The sequence below is a fragment of the Schistocerca gregaria genome, chromosome 1 (assembly GCF_023897955.1).
Source record: "Schistocerca gregaria isolate iqSchGreg1 chromosome 1, iqSchGreg1.2, whole genome shotgun sequence".
NCBI lineage: Eukaryota > Metazoa > Arthropoda > Insecta > Orthoptera > Acrididae > Schistocerca > Schistocerca gregaria.
Window position 1 is genome coordinate 768,178,672 of NC_064920.1, and position 20,826 is coordinate 768,199,497.

Sequence of the window (20,826 nt, forward strand, 5' to 3'; positions counted from 1 at the left end):
GAACTAAAAATATACCAATTGCAAGAAAGACACACACAAATTTACCTTGTCAGCAAAAGGATATAGACCTATTATATATTATGTAATAATAAATGAGGCATTTCCTGGACAGGTTAGAGTCTTTTTTTTTTTTTTGGGTTGTCAGTCTACTGACTGGTTTGATGCGGCCCGCCACGAATTCCTTTCTTGTGCTAACCTCTTCATCTCAGAGTAGCACTTGCAACCTACGTCATCAATTATTTGCTTGACGTATTCCAATCTCTGTCTTCCTCTACAGTTTTTGCCCTCTAGTACCATGGAAGTCATTCCCTCACGTCTAAGCAGATGTCCTATCATCCTGTCCCTTCTCCTTATCAGTGTTTTTCACATATTCCTTTCCTCTCCGATTCTGCTTAGAACCTCCTCATTCCTTACCTTATCAGTCCACCTAATTTTCAACATTCGTCTATAGCACCACATCTCAAATGCTTCGATTCTCTTCTGTTCTGGTTTTCCCACAGTCCATGTTTCACTACCATACAATGCTGTACTCCAGACGTACATCCTCAGAAATTTCTTCCTCAAATTAAGGCCGGTATTTGATATTAGTAGACTTCTCTTGGCCAGAAATGCCTTTTTTTGCCATAGCGAGTCTGCTTTTGATGTCCTCCTTGCTCCGTCCGTCATTGGTTATTTTGCTGCCTAGGTAGCAGAATTCCTTAACTTTATTGACTTCGTGACCATCAATCCTGATGTTAAGTTTCTCGCTGTTTTCATTTCTACTACTTCTCATTACCTTCGTCTTTCTCCGATTTAATCTCAAACCATACTGTGTACTCATTAGACTGTTCAGCAGATCATTTAATTCTTCTTCACTTTCACTCAGGATAGCAATGTCATCAGCGAATCGTATCATTGATATCCTTGTATTTTAATTCCACTCCTGAACCTTTCTTTTATTTCCATCATTGCCTCCTCGATGTACAGATTGAAGAGTAGGGGCGAAAGGCTACAGCCTTGTCTTACTCCCTTCTTAATACGAGCACTTCGTTCTTGATCGTCCACTCTTATTATTCCCTCTTGGTTGTTGTACATATTGTATATGACCCGTCTCTCCCTATAGCTTACCCCTACTTTTTTCAGAATCTTGAACAGCTTGTACCGTTTTATATTGTCGAACGCTTTTTCCAGGTCGACAAATCCTATGAACGTGTCTTGATTTTTCTTTAGCCTTGCTTCCATTATTAGCCGTAACGTCAGAACTGCCTCTCTCGTGCCTTTACTTTTCCTAAAGCCAAACTGGTCATCACCTAGCGCATTCTCAATTTTCTTTTCCATTCTTCTGTATATTCTTCTTGTAAGCAGCTTCGATGCATGAGCTGTTAAGCTGATTGTGTGATAATTCTCGCACTTGTCAGCTCTTGCGCGTCTTCGGAATTGTGTGGATGATGCTTTTCCGAAAGTCAGATGGTATGTCTCCAGATTCTAATACTGGATCCCCAATCTCTTCTAAATCGACTCCCGTTTCTTCTTCTATCACATCACACAAATCTTCACCCTCATGGAGGCTTTCAATGTATTCTTTCCACCTATCTGCTCTCTCCTCTGCATTTAATAGTGGAATTCCCGTTGCACTCTTAATGTTACCACCGTTGCTTTTAATGTCACCAAAGGTTGTTTTGACTTTCCTGTATGCTGAGTCTGTCCTTCCGACAATCATATCTTTTTCGATGTCTTCACATTTTTCCTGCAGCCATTTCGTCTTAGCTTCCCTGCACTTCCTATTTATTTCATTCCTCAGCGACTTGTATTTCTGTATTCCTGATTTTCCCGGAACATGTTTGTACTTCCTCCTTTCATCAATCAACTGAAGTATTTCTTCTGTTACCCATGGTTTCTTCGCAGCTACCTTCTTTGTACCTATGTTTTCCTTCCCAACTTCTGTGATGGCCCTTTTTAGAGACGTCCATTCCTCTTCAACTGTGTTGCCTACTGCGCTATTCCTTATTGCTGTATCTATAGCGCTAGAGAACTTCAAACGTATCTCGTCATTCCTTAGAACTTCCGTATCCCACTTCTTTGCGTATTGATTCTTCCTGACTAATGTCTTGAACTTCATCCTACTCTTCATCACTACTATATTGTGATCTGAGTCTATATCTGCTCCTGGGTACGCCTTACAATGCAGTATCTGATTTCGGAATCTCTGTCTGGCCATGATGTAATCTAATTGAAATCTTCCCGTATCTCCCGGCCTTTTCCAAGTATACCTCCTCCTCTTGTGATTCTTGAACAGGGTATTCGCTATTACTAGCTGAAACTTGTTACAGAACTCAATTAGTCTTTCTCCTCTTTCATTCCTTGTCCCAAGCCAATATTCTACTGTAACCTTTTCTTCTACTCCTTCCCCTACAACTGCATTCCAGTCGATCATGACTATTAGATTTTCATCCCCCTTTACATACTGCATTACCCTTTAAATATCTCATACACTTTCTCTATCTGTTCATCTTCAGCTTGCGACGTCGGCATGTATACCTGAACTATCGTTGTCGGTGTTGGTCTGCTGTCGATTCTGATTATAACAACCCAATCATTGAACTGTTCACGGTAACACACCCTCTGCCCTACCTTCCTATTCATAACGAATCCTACACCTGTTATACCATTTTCTGCTACTGTTGATATTACCGGATACTCATCTGACCAGAAATCCTCGTCTTCCTTCCACTTCACTTCACTGACCCCTACTATCTCTAGATTGAGTCTTTGCATTTCTCTTTTCAGATTTTCTAGTTTCCCTACCACGTTCAAGCTTCTGACATTCCACGCCCCGACTCGTAGAACATTATCTTTTCGTTGATTATTCAATCTTTTTCTCATGGTAACCTCCCCCTTGGCAGTCCCCTCCCAGAGATCCGAATGGGGGACTATTCCGGAATCTTTTGCCAATGGAGAGATCATCATGACACTTCTTCAACTACAGGCCACATGGCCTGTGGATAAACGTTACGTGTCTTTAATGCAGTGGTTTCCATTGCCTTCTGCATCCTCATGTCGTTGATCATAGCTGATTCTTCCGCCTTTAGGGTCAATTTCCCACCCCTAGGACAAGAGAGTGCCCTGAACCTCTATCCACTCCTCCGCCCTCTTTGACAAGGCCGTTGGCAGAATGAGGCTGACTTCTTATGCTGGAAGTCTTCGGCCGCCAATGCTGATTATTTATCAATATTTAGGCAGTGGCGGGGATCGAGCCCGGGACCGAAGACGTTTTGATTATGAATCAAAGACGCTACCCCTAGACCACGGGTACTTCTTGGTTAGAGATACCAGAGTTTATCGAGGAGTGGATATTGGATCAAATCACTTCTTATTGGCATTAATAAGAGATATCCAAGCAAAATCGAGAAAACCGATGAAAACGGTTCAGGATCAAAAGGAAGATCAAGTTCTTAAAATTCACTTCTTAGCAGCATGAGAGATCTCTATCAAATGCGGATGACAAAAACATTAGCAAATTTAGAAACGGTAGAACACTTCGAAGAAGAATAGAAAAAGTAAAAAACAGCAGTATCGAACATAGATAATGAGGTTCTGGAGAAGAAAATGAAATATAAGGAACTTAGAGGAGTAAGGACTTCGACGACAGAGATGGAAAAAGCAGTTAAAGAAAAATAAGAAGCTTTCAAGACTTACTCCTAGCTCACTTATTTGTTACATAATTTAATTCTTAATTTCTTTGCGTGTTTTTGGTACTTGCATTGTTTAATTCATAAATTTCTGGCGTATCATAGTATCTGAGAGTTGTAGCATCGCGTTTTAGTAACTGAATAGTGTAAAATAGCGTAGTCTCCTTCCGCCACCGAGCAGTGTGTCAGCAGTGCGCAAGTAGCAGCATTACTGCATTTACTAGTCAATCTTGTATTTTAATAACCGTTTAAATTTTGTGTCGATTTGTTTGTGCTCTCTGTAGATTAGTTCAGACGTTCTTCGCACAACAGTTTTTAGCATGGATAGGGACTGCACTGCTGTGTTCGGATGTAGGCTGAGTTGGCATCCCTTCGCTCCCAGCTTCATGCAGTTTTGGCTTCGGTCACACAGCTTGAGGCTGTTGCCAATGGGCATCACTGTGGGGGTCAGTATGGGGGTTTGTCGGGGACGGCCAGCTCGTCCCACGCATCCCCCGATCGGACTACGACTGTGGCTGCCCGGGATACTGCCCACATTGAGGCTGATCCCTCACCTGTGGTAGAGTGGGAGGTCGTCTCGAGGTGTGGCAGGGGGCGAAAGACATTCCGAAGGGCTGAACGGAAGGCCTCTCCAGTTTGTCTGACTAACCGGTTTCAGGCTCTGTCTCAGGCTAATACTGATGTTTGGCCGGAGATGTCTGCTTGTCCTGTTCCAAAGGTTGCCCCTCAATCTGCAAGATCCGGGCGGTCGCAGAGGGTGGGCTTACTGGTAGGTGGGAGCTCCAACGTCAGGCGCGTAATGGGGCCCCTTAGGGACATGGCAGCAAGAGAGGGGAAGAAAACCAATGTGCACTCCATGTGCATACCGGGATCCTTCCGGATGCCATGAAGGGTACAGGGTGCACCCATCTGCACGTGGTCGCTCATGTCGGCACCAATGGTGTGTGTCGCTATGGATCAGAGGAAATCCTCTCTGGCTTCCGGCGGCTATCTGATTTGGTGAAGACTGCCAGTCTCGCTAGCGGGATGGAAGCAGAGCTCACCATCTGCAGCATCGTCGACAGGACTGACTGCGGACCTTTGGTACAGAGCCGAGTGGAGGGTCTGAATCAGAGGCTGAGACGCTTCTGCGACCTTGTGGGCTGCAGATTCCTCGACTTGCGCCATAGGGTGGTGGGGTTTCGAGTTCCGCTGGATAGGTCAGGAGTCCACTACACGCAGCAAGCGGCTACACGGGTAGCAGGGGTTGTGTGGCGTGGGCTGGTCCGTTTTTTAGGTTAGATGGCCTCGGGCAAGTACAGAAAGGGCAACAGCCTCAAAGGGTGCGGGGCAAAGTCAGGATATGCGGGGCCCAAGCAGCAATCGATATTGTGATTGTAAACTGTCGAAGCTGCATTGGTAAAGTACCGGAACTTCAAGCGCTGGTAGAAAGCACCGAAGCTGAAATCGTTATAGGTACAGAAAGCTGGCTGAAGCCAGAGATAAATTCTGCCGAAATTTTTACAAAGGCACAGACGGTGTTTAGAAAGGATAGATTGCATGCAACCGGTGGTGGAGTGTTCGTCGCTGTTAGTAATAGTTTATCCTGTAGTGAAGTAGAAGTGGATAGTTCCTGTGAATTATTATGGGTGGAGGTTACACTCAACAACCGAGCTAGGTTAATAATTGGCTCCTTTTACCGACCTCCCGACTCAGCAGCATTACTGGCAGAACAACTGAGAGAAAATTTGGAATACATTTCAAATAAATTTTCTCAGCATGTTAAAGTCTTAGGTGGAGATTTCAATTTACCAGATATAGCCTGGGACACTCAGATGTTTAGGACGGGTGGTAGGGACAGAGCATCGAGTGACATTATACTGAGTGCACTATCCGAAAATTACCTCGAGCAATTAAACAGAGAACCGACTCGTGGACATAACATCTTGGACCTACTGATAACAAACAGACCCGAACTTTTCGACTCTGTATGTGCAGAACAGGGAATCAGTGATCATAAGGCCGTTGCAGCATCCCTGAATATGGAAGTTAATAGGAATATAAAAAAAAGGGAGGAAGGTTTATCTATTTAGCAAGAGTAATAGAAGGCAGATTTCAGACTATCTAACAGATCAAAACGAAAATTTCTGTTCCGACACTGACAATGTTGAGTGTTTATGGAAAAAGTTCAAGGCAATCGTAAAATGCGTTTTAGACAGGTACGTGCCGAGTAAAACTGTGAGGGACGGGAAAAACCCACTGTGGTACAACAACAAAGTTAGGAAACTACTGCGAAAGCAAAGAGAGCTTCACTCCAAGTTTAAACGCAGACAAAACCTCTCAGACAAACAGAAGCTAAACTATGTCAAAGTTAGCGTAAGGAGGGCTATGCGTGAAGCGTTCAGTGAATTTGAAAGTAAAATTCTATGTACCGACTTGACAGAAAATCCTAGGAAGTTCTGGTCTTACGTTAAATCAGTAAGTGGCTCGAAACAGCATATCCAGACACTCCGGGATGATAATGGCATTGAAACAGAGGATGACACGCGTAAAGCTGAAATACTAAACACCTTTTTCCAAAGCTGTTTCACAGATGAAGAGCGCACTGCAGTTCCTTCTCTAAATCTTCGCACAAACGAAAAAATGGCTGACATCGAAATAAGTGTCCACGGAATAGAAAAGCAACTGGAATCACTCAACAGAGGAAAGTCCACTGGACCTGACGGGATACCAATTCGATTCTACACAGAGTACGCGAAAGAACTTGCCCTCCTACTAACAGCCGTGTACCGCAAGCCTCTAGAGGAACGGAAGGTTCCAAATGATTGGAAAAGATCACAGGTAGTCCCAGTCTTCAAGAAGGGCCGTCGAGCAGATGCGCAAAACTATAGACCTATATCTCTGACGTCGATCTGTTGTAGAATTCTAGAACATATTTTTTGTTTGAGTATCATGTCGTTTTTGGAAACCCGGAATCTGCTCCGTAGGAATCAGCATGGATTCCGGAAACAGCGATCGTGTGTGACCCAACTCGCTTTATTTGTCCATGAGACCCAGAAAATATTAGATACAGGCTCCCAGGTAGATGCTATTTTCCTTGACTTCCGGAAGGCATTCGATACAGTTCGCCTGATAAACAAAGTAAGAGCCTACGGAATATCAGACCAACTGTGTGGCTGGATTGAAGAGTTTTTAGCAAACAGAACACACCATGTTGTTATCAATGGAGAGACGTCTACAGGCGTTAAAGTAATCTCTGGCGCGCCACAGGGGAGTGTTATGGGACCATTGCTTTTCACAATATATATAAATGAGCTAGTAGATAGTGTCGGAAGTTCCATGTGGCTTTTCGCGGATGATGCTGTAGTATACAGAGAAGTTGCAGCATTAGAAAATTGCAGTGAAATGCAGGAAGATCTACAGCGGATAGGCACTTGGTGCAGGGAGTGGCAACTGACACTTAATGCAATGTATTGCGAATACATAGAAAGAAGGATCCTTTATTGTATGATTATATGATAGCGGAAGAAACACTGGTAGCAGTTACTTCTGTAAAATATCTGGGAGTATGCGTGCGGAACGATTTGAAGTGGAATGATCATATAAAATAAATTGTTGTTAAGGCGGGTACCAGGTTGAGGGTCATTGGGAGAGTCCTTAGAAAATGTAGTCCATCAACAAAGGAGGTGGCTTACAAAACACTAGTTCGACCTTTGCTTGAGTATTGCTCATCAGTGTGGGATCCGTACCAGATTGGGTTGAAGGAGGAGATAGAGAAGATCCAAAGAAGAGCGGCGCGTTTCGTCACAGGGTTATTTGGTAACCGTGATAGCGTTACGGAGATGTTTAGCAAACTCAAGTGGCAGACTCTGCAAGAGAGGCGCTCTGCATCGCGGTGTAGCTTGCTCGCCAGGTTTCGAGAGGGTGCGTTTCTGGATGAGGTATCGAATATATTGCTTCCCCCTACGTATACCTCCCGAGGAGATCACGAATGTAAAATTAGAGAGATTAGAGCGCGCACGTAGGCTTTCAGACAGTCGTTCTTCCCGCGAACCATACGCGACTGGATCAGGAAAGGGAGGTAATGACAGTGGCACGTAAAGTGCCCTCCGCCACACACCGTTGGGTGGCTTGCGGAGTATAAATGTAGATGTAGATGTAGACATAAATAATCCCGCTAATACAAAGGATACTGAATATAAAGAGAAGTAACGCGACATACGTAACCCGGAAAGCGCACGCAGAATCATGGGAACGTTTTATTAGAAACGTAGAGCAGGATTTACATGACAGACAAACTATCGATTTTAAAGTGATGAAAAAACTCAACAGACAAGAAAATGATCGTATACGTGTTTAATAGGCATTCGATACAGTTCGCCTGATAAACAAAGTAAGAGCCTACGGAATATCAGACTAGCTGTGTGGCTGGATTGAAGAGTTTTTAGCAAACAGAACACAGCATGTTGTTATCAATGGAGAGACGTCTACAGGCGTTAAAGTAACCTCTGGCGTGCCACAGGGGAGTGATACTTTAACTCAGACATTACCTGAATTAAATGAAACAAAGGCCGGGACGGTATTGAAAAGAAAGAATTGACGAAAGCTCTAAAAGTCTCTTTTAAAAATTAGAAAAACCATTGATTTAGACGGTATTAATTTGGAACTGTGGAGATATGTAGAGTTATTCCTGCAGCTTAAGACTTCTTCACATATTTTATCAATGCTTGATAAATAAGAAGGCAGAAAGTAATATTTATCTTTAAAAAGGCGATAAAAATAAACATAATAACTGTATAAGCCTCCTGGATTTATCCTATAAATTGCATGCCAAAATGCTGAATGCAGGACTTAAAATATCGTGGGACAGTTAATATTTGAAGAACAGTAAGGTTTAAGAAATCGCCGATCAATGGAACTTCCTGGCAGATTAAAACTGTGTGCCGGACCGGAACTTCCTGGCAGATTAAAACTGTGTGCCGGACCGAGACACGAAATCGGCACCTTTGCCTTTCGCAGGCAAGTGCTTTACCAACTGAGCTACCCCAGCACGACTCACGCCCCGTCCTCACAGCTTTACTTCTGCAAAGGAGAGCTTCTGTTGAGTTTGGAAGGTAGGAGACGAGGTACTGGCTGAAGTAAAGCTGTGAGGACGGGGCGTGAGTCGTGCTTGGGTAGCTCAGTTGGTAGCTGGCACGGTAGCTCAGCGTGTTCGGTCAGAGGGTTAGCAGCCCTCTGTAATAAAAAAAACTGAGCTAATCGATCAACAACGAACTTCAACGGATGTCTTACGACGTCCGCAACGACCAATCACAACGATCAATAAAAAAAAAAAACAACAACGTTCGTAGAGTACTTGCTCGCGAAAGGCAAAGGTCCCGAGTTCGAGTCTCGGTTTGGCACACAGTTTTAATCTGCCGGGAAGTTTCATATCAGCGCACACTCCGCTGCAGAGTGAAAATCTCATTCTATTGTCAATGGTTTTGCAACAAGTTACAGAAAAGAGACGAGAGTTCAAGAGGGAAACCCATCTCGCTTTTGTGGATTTTGAGAAAGCTTTCGACAATGTGAATAGAGTAATACTATGGAATATCTTGGTTCAACGAGGTTATCCATCTCACTTGATAAATGCTGTTAAGAGCCTATACACAAACGGCGAAACATTTATCAGCAAATGGAAGAGGTTGAACATACATGGAGTTCTTTCAGATCGTGACACTAGACTATATATAATTTTATATGCAATGACCTAATTCTGATTACAGAGAATGAAGATGACCTTAATATGGACTTGAAAACTTGAAGCAGATAGCCTCAGATTACAACCTAACATTGTCTGTACACAAAACGTAACTGATGGCATTTCAGAGCAGACAACCCATGAGGATAATAAAATCTTGGAGCAAGTAAAACATTTTAAATATCTAGGATGCGTCATCACTTACGAATATAACCATGACTTGGACCAAAAATTAAATAAATTTACTCCCATACGTGAAACTATCGTAAAAGGTCTGCAGAATAAAGCCAGGAAAGAAATCATAAAACAATAGCAGTAGCAACCCTTACTTATGGAAGTGAAGCATAGACAACAACAATACACAAAGAAATTAGAATAAAGGCACGAAAATGAGATTTCTAAACACAGTGGAAGGATGCGCAAGGGAAAATCGAAAACGAAATAAGGATATGAGGAAAGATTTAGGAGTACATAAGTTAAATGAGAAAGTGAAGAAAAATAGGAGAAAATGGAAGGAACGTGTAGACTGCGTCGGCGGAGAAGGATTCCCGGTAAAGAATTTGAATTTTAAATGCACTGAATAAAACTAGGAAGACCATGCAAGAGGTCGGTACCGTTAGAGACAACTTACCTAATACTTGAAGTGAAGAAGAAGAGGAAGAAGCTTTATTACACAGGGACGTATACTGCTTGAGAGCTTCTTTAGTTTATGTTGTAACAAAAGTTTTTATTCTCAAAATTAATTAATGTTGGTGGGCTATTTTGCAAAATTTCGAATTATTACGAAAGTTTATTACACAGTTTTCAAGAACGTTAGTTACATGTTATTATTATAATACGACAAACAGGTTTTAAATATCATCGTTTCGAGGATATTTCCACTATATCTAAAATGCCAAATTACCTCTCGGGACGTGTTTTATCCATCAAAAGTGAAACTGGGGAAAAAATACGTATGCACTATTTTTCCCCCTCAACACACGCAGCGAGTTTCATCAAGAACGTTTATTGATACTTGGGAATGTTCCCTTGTTAGATACAATTTCTAGTTGGTGTGATGAATGGCAACTTGGTCTAATTGTAGAAAAATGTAAGTTAATGCAAATGAGTAGAAAAAACAATCATGTAATATTCGAATACAGGACTAGTAAGGTGCTTCTTGACACAGTCACATCGATTAATCGATTAAAGATCGAGGCTTATCGTTGCAAGGCGACATGAAATGGAATGAGCACGTCAGGATGGTACTAGGGAAGGGGAATGCTAGACTTCGTTTTAGTGGGAGAATTTTCGGAAATCGTAGCTCTTCCTTATAGAAGACGGCATATAGAATACTAATGTGATCCATTCTGGAGTACTGTTCGAGTGTTTGAGATCCTCAAGAGACGAATTAAAGGAAGAAATAGAAGGAATTCAGAGGCGTGATTTTAGATTTGTTACCGGTAGGTTCGCTCAGCACGCAAGTATTACGGAGGTGGTTCGTGATGTCAAATGGTAATCTCTGGCGGGAACACAACGCTCTTTTTGCAAGACACTATAGCGAAAATTTAGAGAACTAGCATTTGAGGCCTACTGCAGAACGATTCTACGGCCGCCCAAGTATATTTCGCGTCCGTGAAGATTAGATGTGTGAAATTAGGGCTCGTTAAGAAACTTTTAGACAGTCAGTTTTTCCTCGATCTATTTGCGAGTGGAACAGGGAAGGAAATGACCAGCAGTGGTACGTGGCACCTTCCGAAATGCACCGTACGATGACTTGCGGAATAGGTACGTAGATGTAGATGTAGAAAAGAAACTGGTCTTGCCATTCACAACAGCAACCAGCACAAGCCCGTGGGTGACGAAATGATACGTTATAACCGCTTTTCTTGAAATCTCTGCTGTTACTGGCGCTCACGCATATACTAAACGAACCAATCATAAAACGTATTGCTTGTCTTTGGATCTACTTCATTTTTTCTATTTATTCTTTCTGACAAGCGCACTACACTGACTAGCAATGCTCAACAATCGAGCGAACAAGGTTATATAAGCTGCCGGTATCTCCTTTGTAGTTGAATTACAACAAACATCAGTGCGGTATCTGCTTCCCCTACAACTAGTTTTTGTAACTGTTCTAGTTCAGTTCGCTTGGGGCACATACTGTCATATAGAGGGGTTGGCTAAGTTTTGGGAACACCGCAATGAATGCGAGCTTGAACATGAAATACGCAGATGCCAAGCAACCCTGCGTGTTGCGCTGTTGTATCTGACTACGAACAGCATATGCGCAACGCAAGGGCACCCATGCACTAGTTTTTTGATGAAGGAGGGGGAGGGAGGTATACCTGGGGGTATGGAGTATATTTAATATTTCGGAAGACTATGGGGAATTTTAAGTAGCCATAAAAAAGTTCCAATTCTGACCCCGTTAAAAAGCCGCTTAATACCGACTTTTAAACCCTTTTCTTGAAAGAAAACCACCTGTCAACGCTATATTTTCTTCCCTCCGAGAGCTATGGAGCTATGATGTGGAGGGGGGGGGGGGGGGGGGGAGGCGGCCGCCCTTAGCACAATGTCCTCAATACTGTGCGAGTGTCGGTCAAGGTCAGAACAGTGTTCTGTGCAGTTGTGTGTTACACAAGAGCAAAGTGAATTCGAAGGTGGGCAAATTGTTTGTGCTCTCGCAGTGGATGCATCCGTAACCGAGGGAGCCAAAGTGTTCGGCGTTTCAAGAGATACCGTAACAAAGATTTATATCTGACACAGGGAAAGCGAAAAAATAGTATGTGTTGAGTGATAGTGACAGCAGTCATCGAAGAGGACTGTGACGAAAAATTAGACGACGACAACTGCAGAAGTCACTTCAAAAATGATTGTCGCACACGTAAACCCTGTCAGCGCCGAAACAACACGATGGAAGCTCCGGAAGCAGGGAAATTATGGGGCGAGTTGGAATGCTAAAACCACTAATCTACATCTACATCCATACTCCGCAAGCCACCTGACGGTGTGTGGCGGAGGGTACCTGGAGTATCTCTATCGGTTCGCCCTTCTATTCCAGTCTCGTATTGTTCGTGGAAAGAAAGATTGTCGGTATGCCTCCGTGTGGGCTCTAATCTCTCTGATTTTATCCTCATGGTCTCTTCGCGAGATGTACGTAGAAGAGAACAATATACTGCTTGACTCCTCGGTGAAGGTATGTTCTCTGTCATCTCCGTAAAGCTTTCGCGATTACTAAATGATCCTGTAACGAAGCGCGCTGCTCTGTGCTGGATCTTCTCTATCTCTTCTATCAACCCTGTCTGGTACGGATCCCATAGCGGTGAGCAATATTCAAGCAGTGGGCGAACGAGTGTACTGTAACCTACTTCCTATGTTTCCGGATTACATTTCCTTAGGATTCTTCCAATGAATCTTAGTCTGGCGTCTGCTTTACCGACGATCAACTTTATATGATCATTCCATTTTAAATCACTCCTAATGCCTACTCTCAGATAATTTATGGAATTAACTGCTTCCAGCTGCTGACCTGCTATATTGTAGCTAAATGATAAAGGATCTTTCTTTCTATGTATTCGCAGTACATTACACTTGTCTACATTGAGAGTCAATTGCCATTCCCTGCACCATGCGTCAATTCGTTGCAGATTCTCCTGCATTTCAGTACAATTTTCCATTGTTACAACCTCTGGATATACTACAGCATCATCCGCAAAAAGCGTCAGTGAATTTCCGATGTTATCCACAAGGTCATTTATGTATATCGTGAATAGCAACGGTCCTACGGCACTCCCCTGCGGCATACCTGAAATCATTCTTACTTCGGAAGATTTCTCTCCATTGAGAATGACATGCTGCGTTCTGTTATCTAGGAACTCTTCAATCCAATCACAAAATTGGTCTGGTGGTCCGTATGCTCTTACTTTGTTCATTAAACGACTGTGGGGAACTGTGTCAGTGATGCAAAACCAGTAACAAGAAAACTTGATGTCGAAGCCATAAAACCTAAACTATGGGGCAATATCAGAAATTCATTTGGTCGGATGAGTCTTGTCTCGCACTGTTTCCAGCTTTTGGCCGAGTTTACGTCCCAAGAGTGGATATTGGCAGGGGTTCGGTAATGGTTTGGGCACCCATATCGTGGTATTCCATCGGCCCCATGGATACTCTGCAAGGGCACATTACTGCCAAGTATTATGTGACCATTTTAGCTGATCAGGTTCATCCCATGATACATTGTTTGTTCCTCAACGGTGCTGTTGTGTTCTTAGACTTAAGGAGCCCTGTTGACACAGCTCGCAACGTCCCGGACGCGTTCTGTGAGCACGGGGATAACTGCCACATCCTCACTGGCCACCAGAGTCACCAGATCTTAATGTTGTTGAGCCTTTTTGGTCTATTTTGTAGGAAGAGTGGTGTAATATTCGCTTGAAAATCATCGAGGAAATGTATTTATCCATTCCGCGACGACTGGAAACTGTTTCGATTGCTAACAGTTCTCGTACACCGTATTACGCATGGTAATGTGTGTGTTTTTGGTTCAAAAATGGTTCAAATAGCTCTGAGCACTATGGGACTTAACTTGTAAGGTCATCAGTCCCCTAGAACTTAGAACTACTTAAACCTAGCTAACCTAAGGACATCACACACATCCATTCCCGAGGCAGGATTCGAACCTGCGCCCGTAGCAGTCGCGCGGTTCCAGACTCTAACGCCTAGAACCGCTCGGCCACCCCGGCCGGCTGTGTTTTTGGTGTTTCCATATTTTTGTCCAAAGGATTTCCATTTCTGTTTGCATGAAAATTATGTTTGTAATATATTGTTTGGAAGGATTAATAATATCTCCCTTGAACTATGTGACTCATTCCTCAAAGAAGTAAGGAATCACAAATTCTTTGGTGTCATTGTCAATAAACACTTCACATGGTGGGACTGTCCACCCGTGGTATCTGAGTGGTCAGCACGATGGAATGTCATACCTAACAGCCTGGGTTCGATTCCCGGCTGAGTCGGAGATTTTCTTCGCTCAGGGACTGGGTGTTGTGTTGTCCTTATCATCACCATTTCATCCTCATCGACACGCAAGTCGCCGAAGTGGCGTCAACTCGAAAGACTTGCACCAGGCGAACGGTCTACCCGACGGGAGGTCCTAGTCACACGGCATTTCCATTTCCATGGGGGGACTTTACCAGCAAAATATGCTCAAAAGTAAGTACTAGTGTATTTGTAATAAGTAAGATATCAAGGAAAGTAAACACAGACACGATATTAATACTGTACTATATCCTGTCCTGTCCCCACCTATCATATGGCATTAAAGTATGGGGAAACACAGCACATATGTATATTCATAGGCTAGCATAGTCATTGTACTAGCTAGACTACTTGTAGCAATATGGAACTCACGAGTGCTTCCTTCAGCTGATTTCATGCTATTTTTTTTTTTAAAAAAGCCACCCTCCGAAATGCTCGTCGGTCCCAGTCCGTTATTACATGACGTCTACCCGGTGTTGGTTCAGCTATAGTTGTTCCTTCGCGTTTACACTTCACAGTCACATCACCAGCAGTCAACTTGGTGTCGAAATGTGACTGATGGATTTGTTATTGAGTTGACATTCAATGCCTTCCAAGAGTGCAATTTCTGCAAGGTATGCAGGAGAGCTTCTGTGAAGTTTGGAAGGTAGGAGACGAGGTACTGGCAGAATTGAAGCTGTGAGGACTGGTAGTGAGTCGTGCTTGAGTAACTCAGATGGTAGATCACTTGCCCGCGAAAGGCAAAGGTCCCGAGTTTGAGTCTCGGTCCGGCACACAGTTTTAGTTTGCAGGAAGTTTCATATCAGTACACACTCCGCTGCAGAGTGAAAATCTCATTCTGTATCTAATGTCTAGTCCACGTTCGAAGTCACTGAGCGATCCTGGTCGACCCTTTCTGCTGTGACTGTAGCGCTGCTGAGAATACAATACTCCCAGCCTCCTTTTACATTGGCGGGCCTGCCTCTTGCGATACTTTTGAGCAGATAGTGAATGTAACGGAGCCCTGTGCACTGTAGTCGTACACTCACTTTGGGAGCAGAAACGGCACTGGCGCTACCATCGGCCTTCACTCTTATGCAGCCAACAGCAGCAGGGCTGCGGAACACTCACCGTTGTTGACTCTGGAGGAACAGTCGATGTAGCGGAAGCCGTCATCGTCGTACAGGTAGGGCCCACTGGAGCGGACCACCTTCAGCGGACTGCGTCCGAAGTGCAACTGGCAGGTGCCCCTGGAACAAATGTCAGGCCGCATTCAGTTCACCTCTGCTTAAAGCGTTACTTTTCATCACCGAAAGATTTTTTGGTGTGCAGACTACAAATCACATCAGTTTCACATTAGGACATTTGTTTATTGTAGGAATCAGCGAATTTGCCATTATCAACTAACAAAGACACAAAATTTTGCAACAATAAATGACGGAAAGAGCCGAGGATATAATTGGAAATGGCCAAACAAGGAGCAAGTATCACCCTCTCAAACAGGAAAACTCTTCAAATAAACGATAGTATCTAATAAGAATGAAATCCTAGCGACAGCTATCTTTCATTCCAGAAAAATAGAGATTGTGCCTTACTCATGCTTGGCGCTCGGCCGTGAGACGTGCTCGGTTAACCCAGTCGATAAGAACATGAACGAGAAAACCAGGTATCAGGATTCTAGTCGGGGTCCGGCAGACAGTTTTAAGCTGTCAGTAAGTGTCTGAATACCTCCCATTCTGGCGCAGTGGTTAGCACGCTGGACTCGGATTTGGGAGGACGATGGTTCAATCCCGCGTCCGGCCATCCTGATTTAGGTTTTCCGTGATTTTCCTAAATCGCTCCACGCAAATGCTGGGATGGTTCCTGTAAAAGGGCACGGCCGACTTCCTTCCCCGTCCTTCCCTAATCCAATGAGACCGATGACCTCGCTGTTTGGTCTCTTCCCCCCAAACAAACCAACCAACCTCCCATTTCTGCCGTCTTTTGCTAATGACAGATTTCCTGTTTAGCGGAAACGTCTTTCGAAATTTCGATAGTTCAACATTATCGTCGGATTCGTGGCAGTTTATATGCATTAGGCACATACTGAGGCGCAAAAATAAGGATGAAAGTGACTATCGCATAATGTGCCACTGCCAGTAACATAGTTGTAACAAGCTGTCAGTAAGTGTCTGAATACCTCCCATTCCTGACGTCTTTTGGTAATGACAGATTTTCGGTTTAGTCGAAACGCCTTTCGAAATTTCGGTAGTTCAACATTTTCGTCTGATTCCTGGCAGTTTATATGCATTATACACACACTGATGCGCAAAAATAAGGATGAAAGTGACTATCGCATAATGTGCCATTGCCAGTAACATAGTTCGTTGAAACTTGAATAATATGTTGAAAGAACTACTAGAGTGTAAGTACAAAAGGTAACTGAAAGAAATATCAATGACACGAACATAAATGACATTTCTGTTCAAAGATAAGAATTACACTGAAGTCATCGTGTTTTGTGATGGTTCCCTGGACATTACAAAAAGCGGAATATGGTTCTTAATAAGGTGTTTGACAACCGTGGGTGGCGATCCCTGCTCTGCGACTTGTTCCCATGTTGGCGAAAAGGTCGGAAAAGAGTTCTTGTCGTAGAGCGTTTCAGTCCTCCAACAGTGCAGGTGGATGGTCGTTGGTGCATGTGGACATGCTTCGCTTCCCTTACGCATTCCACACACATACTCGATGGGATTTAAGTCGGAGGAACAAACAAGCCAGTCCGTTGGCCGAAATCCACTGATTTCAAGAGCTCCTACCGAGCTACGCGGTGCAGTGGTTAGCACACTGGACTCGCATTCATCAGGACGACGGTTCAAACCCGCGTCCGGCCAACCTGATTTATGGTTACCGTGATTTTCCTAAATCACTTCAGGCAAATGCCCGGATGGTTCCACTGTAAGGACACGCCCAATTCCCTTGTCCGGCCTTCTCTAATCCGAGCTTATGCTCCGTCTCTAATGGTACCGTTATCGACGGGACGTTAAACACTAATCTCCTCCTGCTCCTCCCCCTCCTCCTCCCCCACCTCCTCCTCCAAGAGCTTCTCCACCCGCGCAGTTCGATGTGGTAACGCGTTGTCATACATAAAAATGAAATCAGGGCCGAATGCACTCGTGAAAAGACGCACATGTGGAAGGAGCACGCTATCACAAAAACGTTGACCAGGCGATTGTTCTGTGTTCAAAGATTCTGAGGTCAGCATGTCCTCCAACACATCAGCAGGACCACCAAAACAATCATGTTCGACAATGTCCCTGGGTGCTTTACGGGTTACCACCTAGCCATTCGAGGGTACCTTCAGAATCATTACTCAGACTGAGTTTGCTCTCAGCCGAGAAGAGCACGCTTCTCCTTGGTCCAGTTCCTACGCTCTCGACATCATCGCGGACGGTGCTCAGAACTGCGTGTGTCAGCGGAACACACCGTACTGTTCGTATGACAAAGAGACCACCCCCATGCAGTCCACTGTGCAGAGTGAGGCTGCGTGCATTGCAGTTCTGTTAAGTGTGGTTGCAACTGCATCCTCTGTTTGCCGTGGGTCCCTTCTTGCCAGGTCCACAACGTAGCGGTCATCTGATGCTGTGGTTCAACGCGGTCGACCCTCGTTCGAAAAAAAAATGGCTCTGAGCACTATGGGACTTACCATCTGAGGTCATCAGTCCCCTAGAACTTAGAACTACTTAAACCTAACTAACCTAAGGACATCACACACATCCATGCCCGAGGCAGGTTCGAACCTGCGGTTCCGGACTGAAGCGCCTAGAACCGCTCGGCCACATCACGGCCGGCCGACACTCGTTCGGCAGCAGTGCCTGTGAAACAACGCTGTGACCAATACGGAAATTATGTGCTACACGAGTCACACTTCGTCCTTCGTCCAGTTTCCCGATAATTCTTCCTTTTGTGAAATCGTTCAAATACTCTCTCCGGACCATGTTGTAACGAAGAACCCCACCACAGAGCGCCGTACCTGCTCGCTGATTGACACACACACACACACACACACACACACACACAGTCTTTTCCCTGTCCTACAACTGTCTCGCTTTGCGGCGCCAACGCGCTGTAGCCACATTGACCTCGCGCCTTGTTATCTCCAACTTTCTCTGCATGACTGGGAAACCTCTGGCAACACGCTCCCGCACTTTCATTTATTTCCACCTAGTAGTTAATGCAGTATATATCCGTAAAGTTCAGTAGTTTGCTGCAATTAATAAGCGGTCTAGTGCTCCTTTCGTAATTCAGTTTTCGTGCTGCGTGGCAGAGGTTAAACAGGAAGAATTCAGTGTACTCTCAGTTGTCTCTTACAGTGTTACGTTGTAAAAAAAAAATTACGCAATGTAGAGAGATGCGTAAGTGGAAAGCGAAAACAAATTCTCTTTCATTTCTGACGCACATGACGTCAATTCTGCAAATCTACTGATGAAAACAGAGCCTGCGTACAGAGATAATTGCAAAATAGAATGTAGGTACATTTGAGTCTTCAGTGCTTATTAGAAAAATAAAGCTCTAAAAAATTCAGAATGTGAACGTACGTTTGTAGGCGAAGTACAAGATCTTTTTGTGTAGCATTTGTTCTGTATTCAGACCAGCACTCGTTACAAAGAGAAGGCCTTATAAAATAAAACTTAACAACGCGATTCATAATGTGAAATAAGTGCGGCTAGTGGAGTTCAAGAAGCGTGGACAATATCTTCAGTTCAGCCTGACATAAAAAACTTCGCATGGCCAGCCTACTACACAGAACAGATTTTATATAAGTACACTTTCGAAGGCTATATAACACGTGCCATGAGACGGATACCAGAGATGTTATCCAAGCGCCACTGATTGTCTACATATCATGTCCCGTTGTGATGCAGGATACTAGTGAAGGAACACTACAGCAGTGCAGCAATGTAGCAGCGCAGTCTTTTGAAATAATAATCCAGTCCTTCGTACAGAGCTGGGAAATCGACATAACCCTTATTGGACATAGTCAAAGGAAGATCGTGTCAGCACTTCTTCCGAATAAAGAGGCGCGAGAGTTCTTCCTTGACCAGTTTATTTTCTTGGGTTTGTAAGCTTTTCTTTAGAAAAAAAAAAATATCTCTGACTGAATTCAAACAATTTTTTATAAGTAACTAGATGACAAACCTAATATTACCCTGGTATTCATTCTGTCCATTTTCTATTACAGATTAGAACAAAAAATGAAGTGTGTTTGCAGTGTAATATCGGAAAAAACTCATTTCCATGTACATGTGAAAACACTTTCGAAGTTATGAAACACTCGTACAAAGAAATATCCAGAATGTACAAATGTATAAATAATGTATCTAAACTAAGAGACAATATGCAAAATACAAATTCTCTATAATGTTTCTTCGTTAGCTCACAACTTGATTATAAACAATACTTCTAGTTACATGTCGAGGCAACTGAGCGCAGCAGCTTCGCTTGTCTACAACGCGATTTCCTAAAAGTCTCTACGGCAACGCCTCTTCATAGCACTACAGACAGCAATTTTTTGGCCGAATCCGTTGGCGCTTCGCAGTTGAAAGCTATTAAAGGCGCTGCCAGGTTCCAGGGATTTCCTTATATTGACTCGACTGTAGCAGTGTCTTAAGCGGTAAAGTATAAAGGTATTAAAACTTAATGCATGACGCTGCATTTCTCCACGCACCTCAGTGTTTCTGGCGTCATGTCTCTTGAAGTATTTGTCACACAAAGACATATTTGTGCACGTACATTCAGCAGCAATTTTTGATACCGTCTGCTAAATGTGTTGCGAATGGAGTTAGTAGCAAAGAAGTAATTACGCGTCCGCGTCATGCACAAAGCGGCAAGTTTTCACGCATGTCGGTGTTTATGACGTATCTCCTGATTTATGTGTGGTTCCATGATATAATTTTAATAGGTGCGTTTAGACGCATATGTAAATACTGTCTGCGAAATTTATTGGGAATAGCGTCAGTAGCACTGGAGTGATAAATTTATGCGTCATTCATGACGCGACAGTATTTCAATCATATCATTGTTTATGACGTCATATCTCTGGAACTATGACGGGTAGGTGGTTCTTACCCCGCAAAGCGGTTGTTTCCTGACAGTGAGGAGTATGCGTGCCAAGCCGGTTGAAAACTGTCCAGTGGTTTAGAAGGAGAGGTGGAACATAGACGTATACATACGTATTCAAAATCATTTTAATTGAATCAGCTGTGGGTTCTTGGTGAAACATTGTAAATTAACTAAACAAACACTGTTTTTAGCTTTGGTTCACAATTTATTATTCATGTTATTGCACAACCTAGGTTTCGGGTTATAAGCCCATCTTCAAGTACATTGTTGATTCCCAAAGATGATAGTACATCGATAAACATTATGACAAGGCAAAGATAATCTCAACTTCTTAGGTATAGATCC

At 43.6% G+C, this 20,826-nt stretch overlaps 1 protein-coding gene across 2 annotated transcripts in view; it reads right to left on the bottom strand.

Annotated features, from left to right (window-relative positions):
* LOC126268217 (5-phosphohydroxy-L-lysine phospho-lyase-like) overlaps positions 1–20,826 on the bottom strand; it is a 280,968-nt gene that overhangs the window by 112,578 nt on the left and 147,564 nt on the right. For both annotated transcript variants that reach the window (XM_049973848.1, XM_049973857.1), the window contains exon 2: positions 15,514–15,632. In XM_049973848.1, coding sequence (XP_049829805.1) covers positions 15,514–15,632 — 119 coding nt within the window. The remainder of the gene's footprint in view (positions 1–15,513; positions 15,633–20,826) is intronic.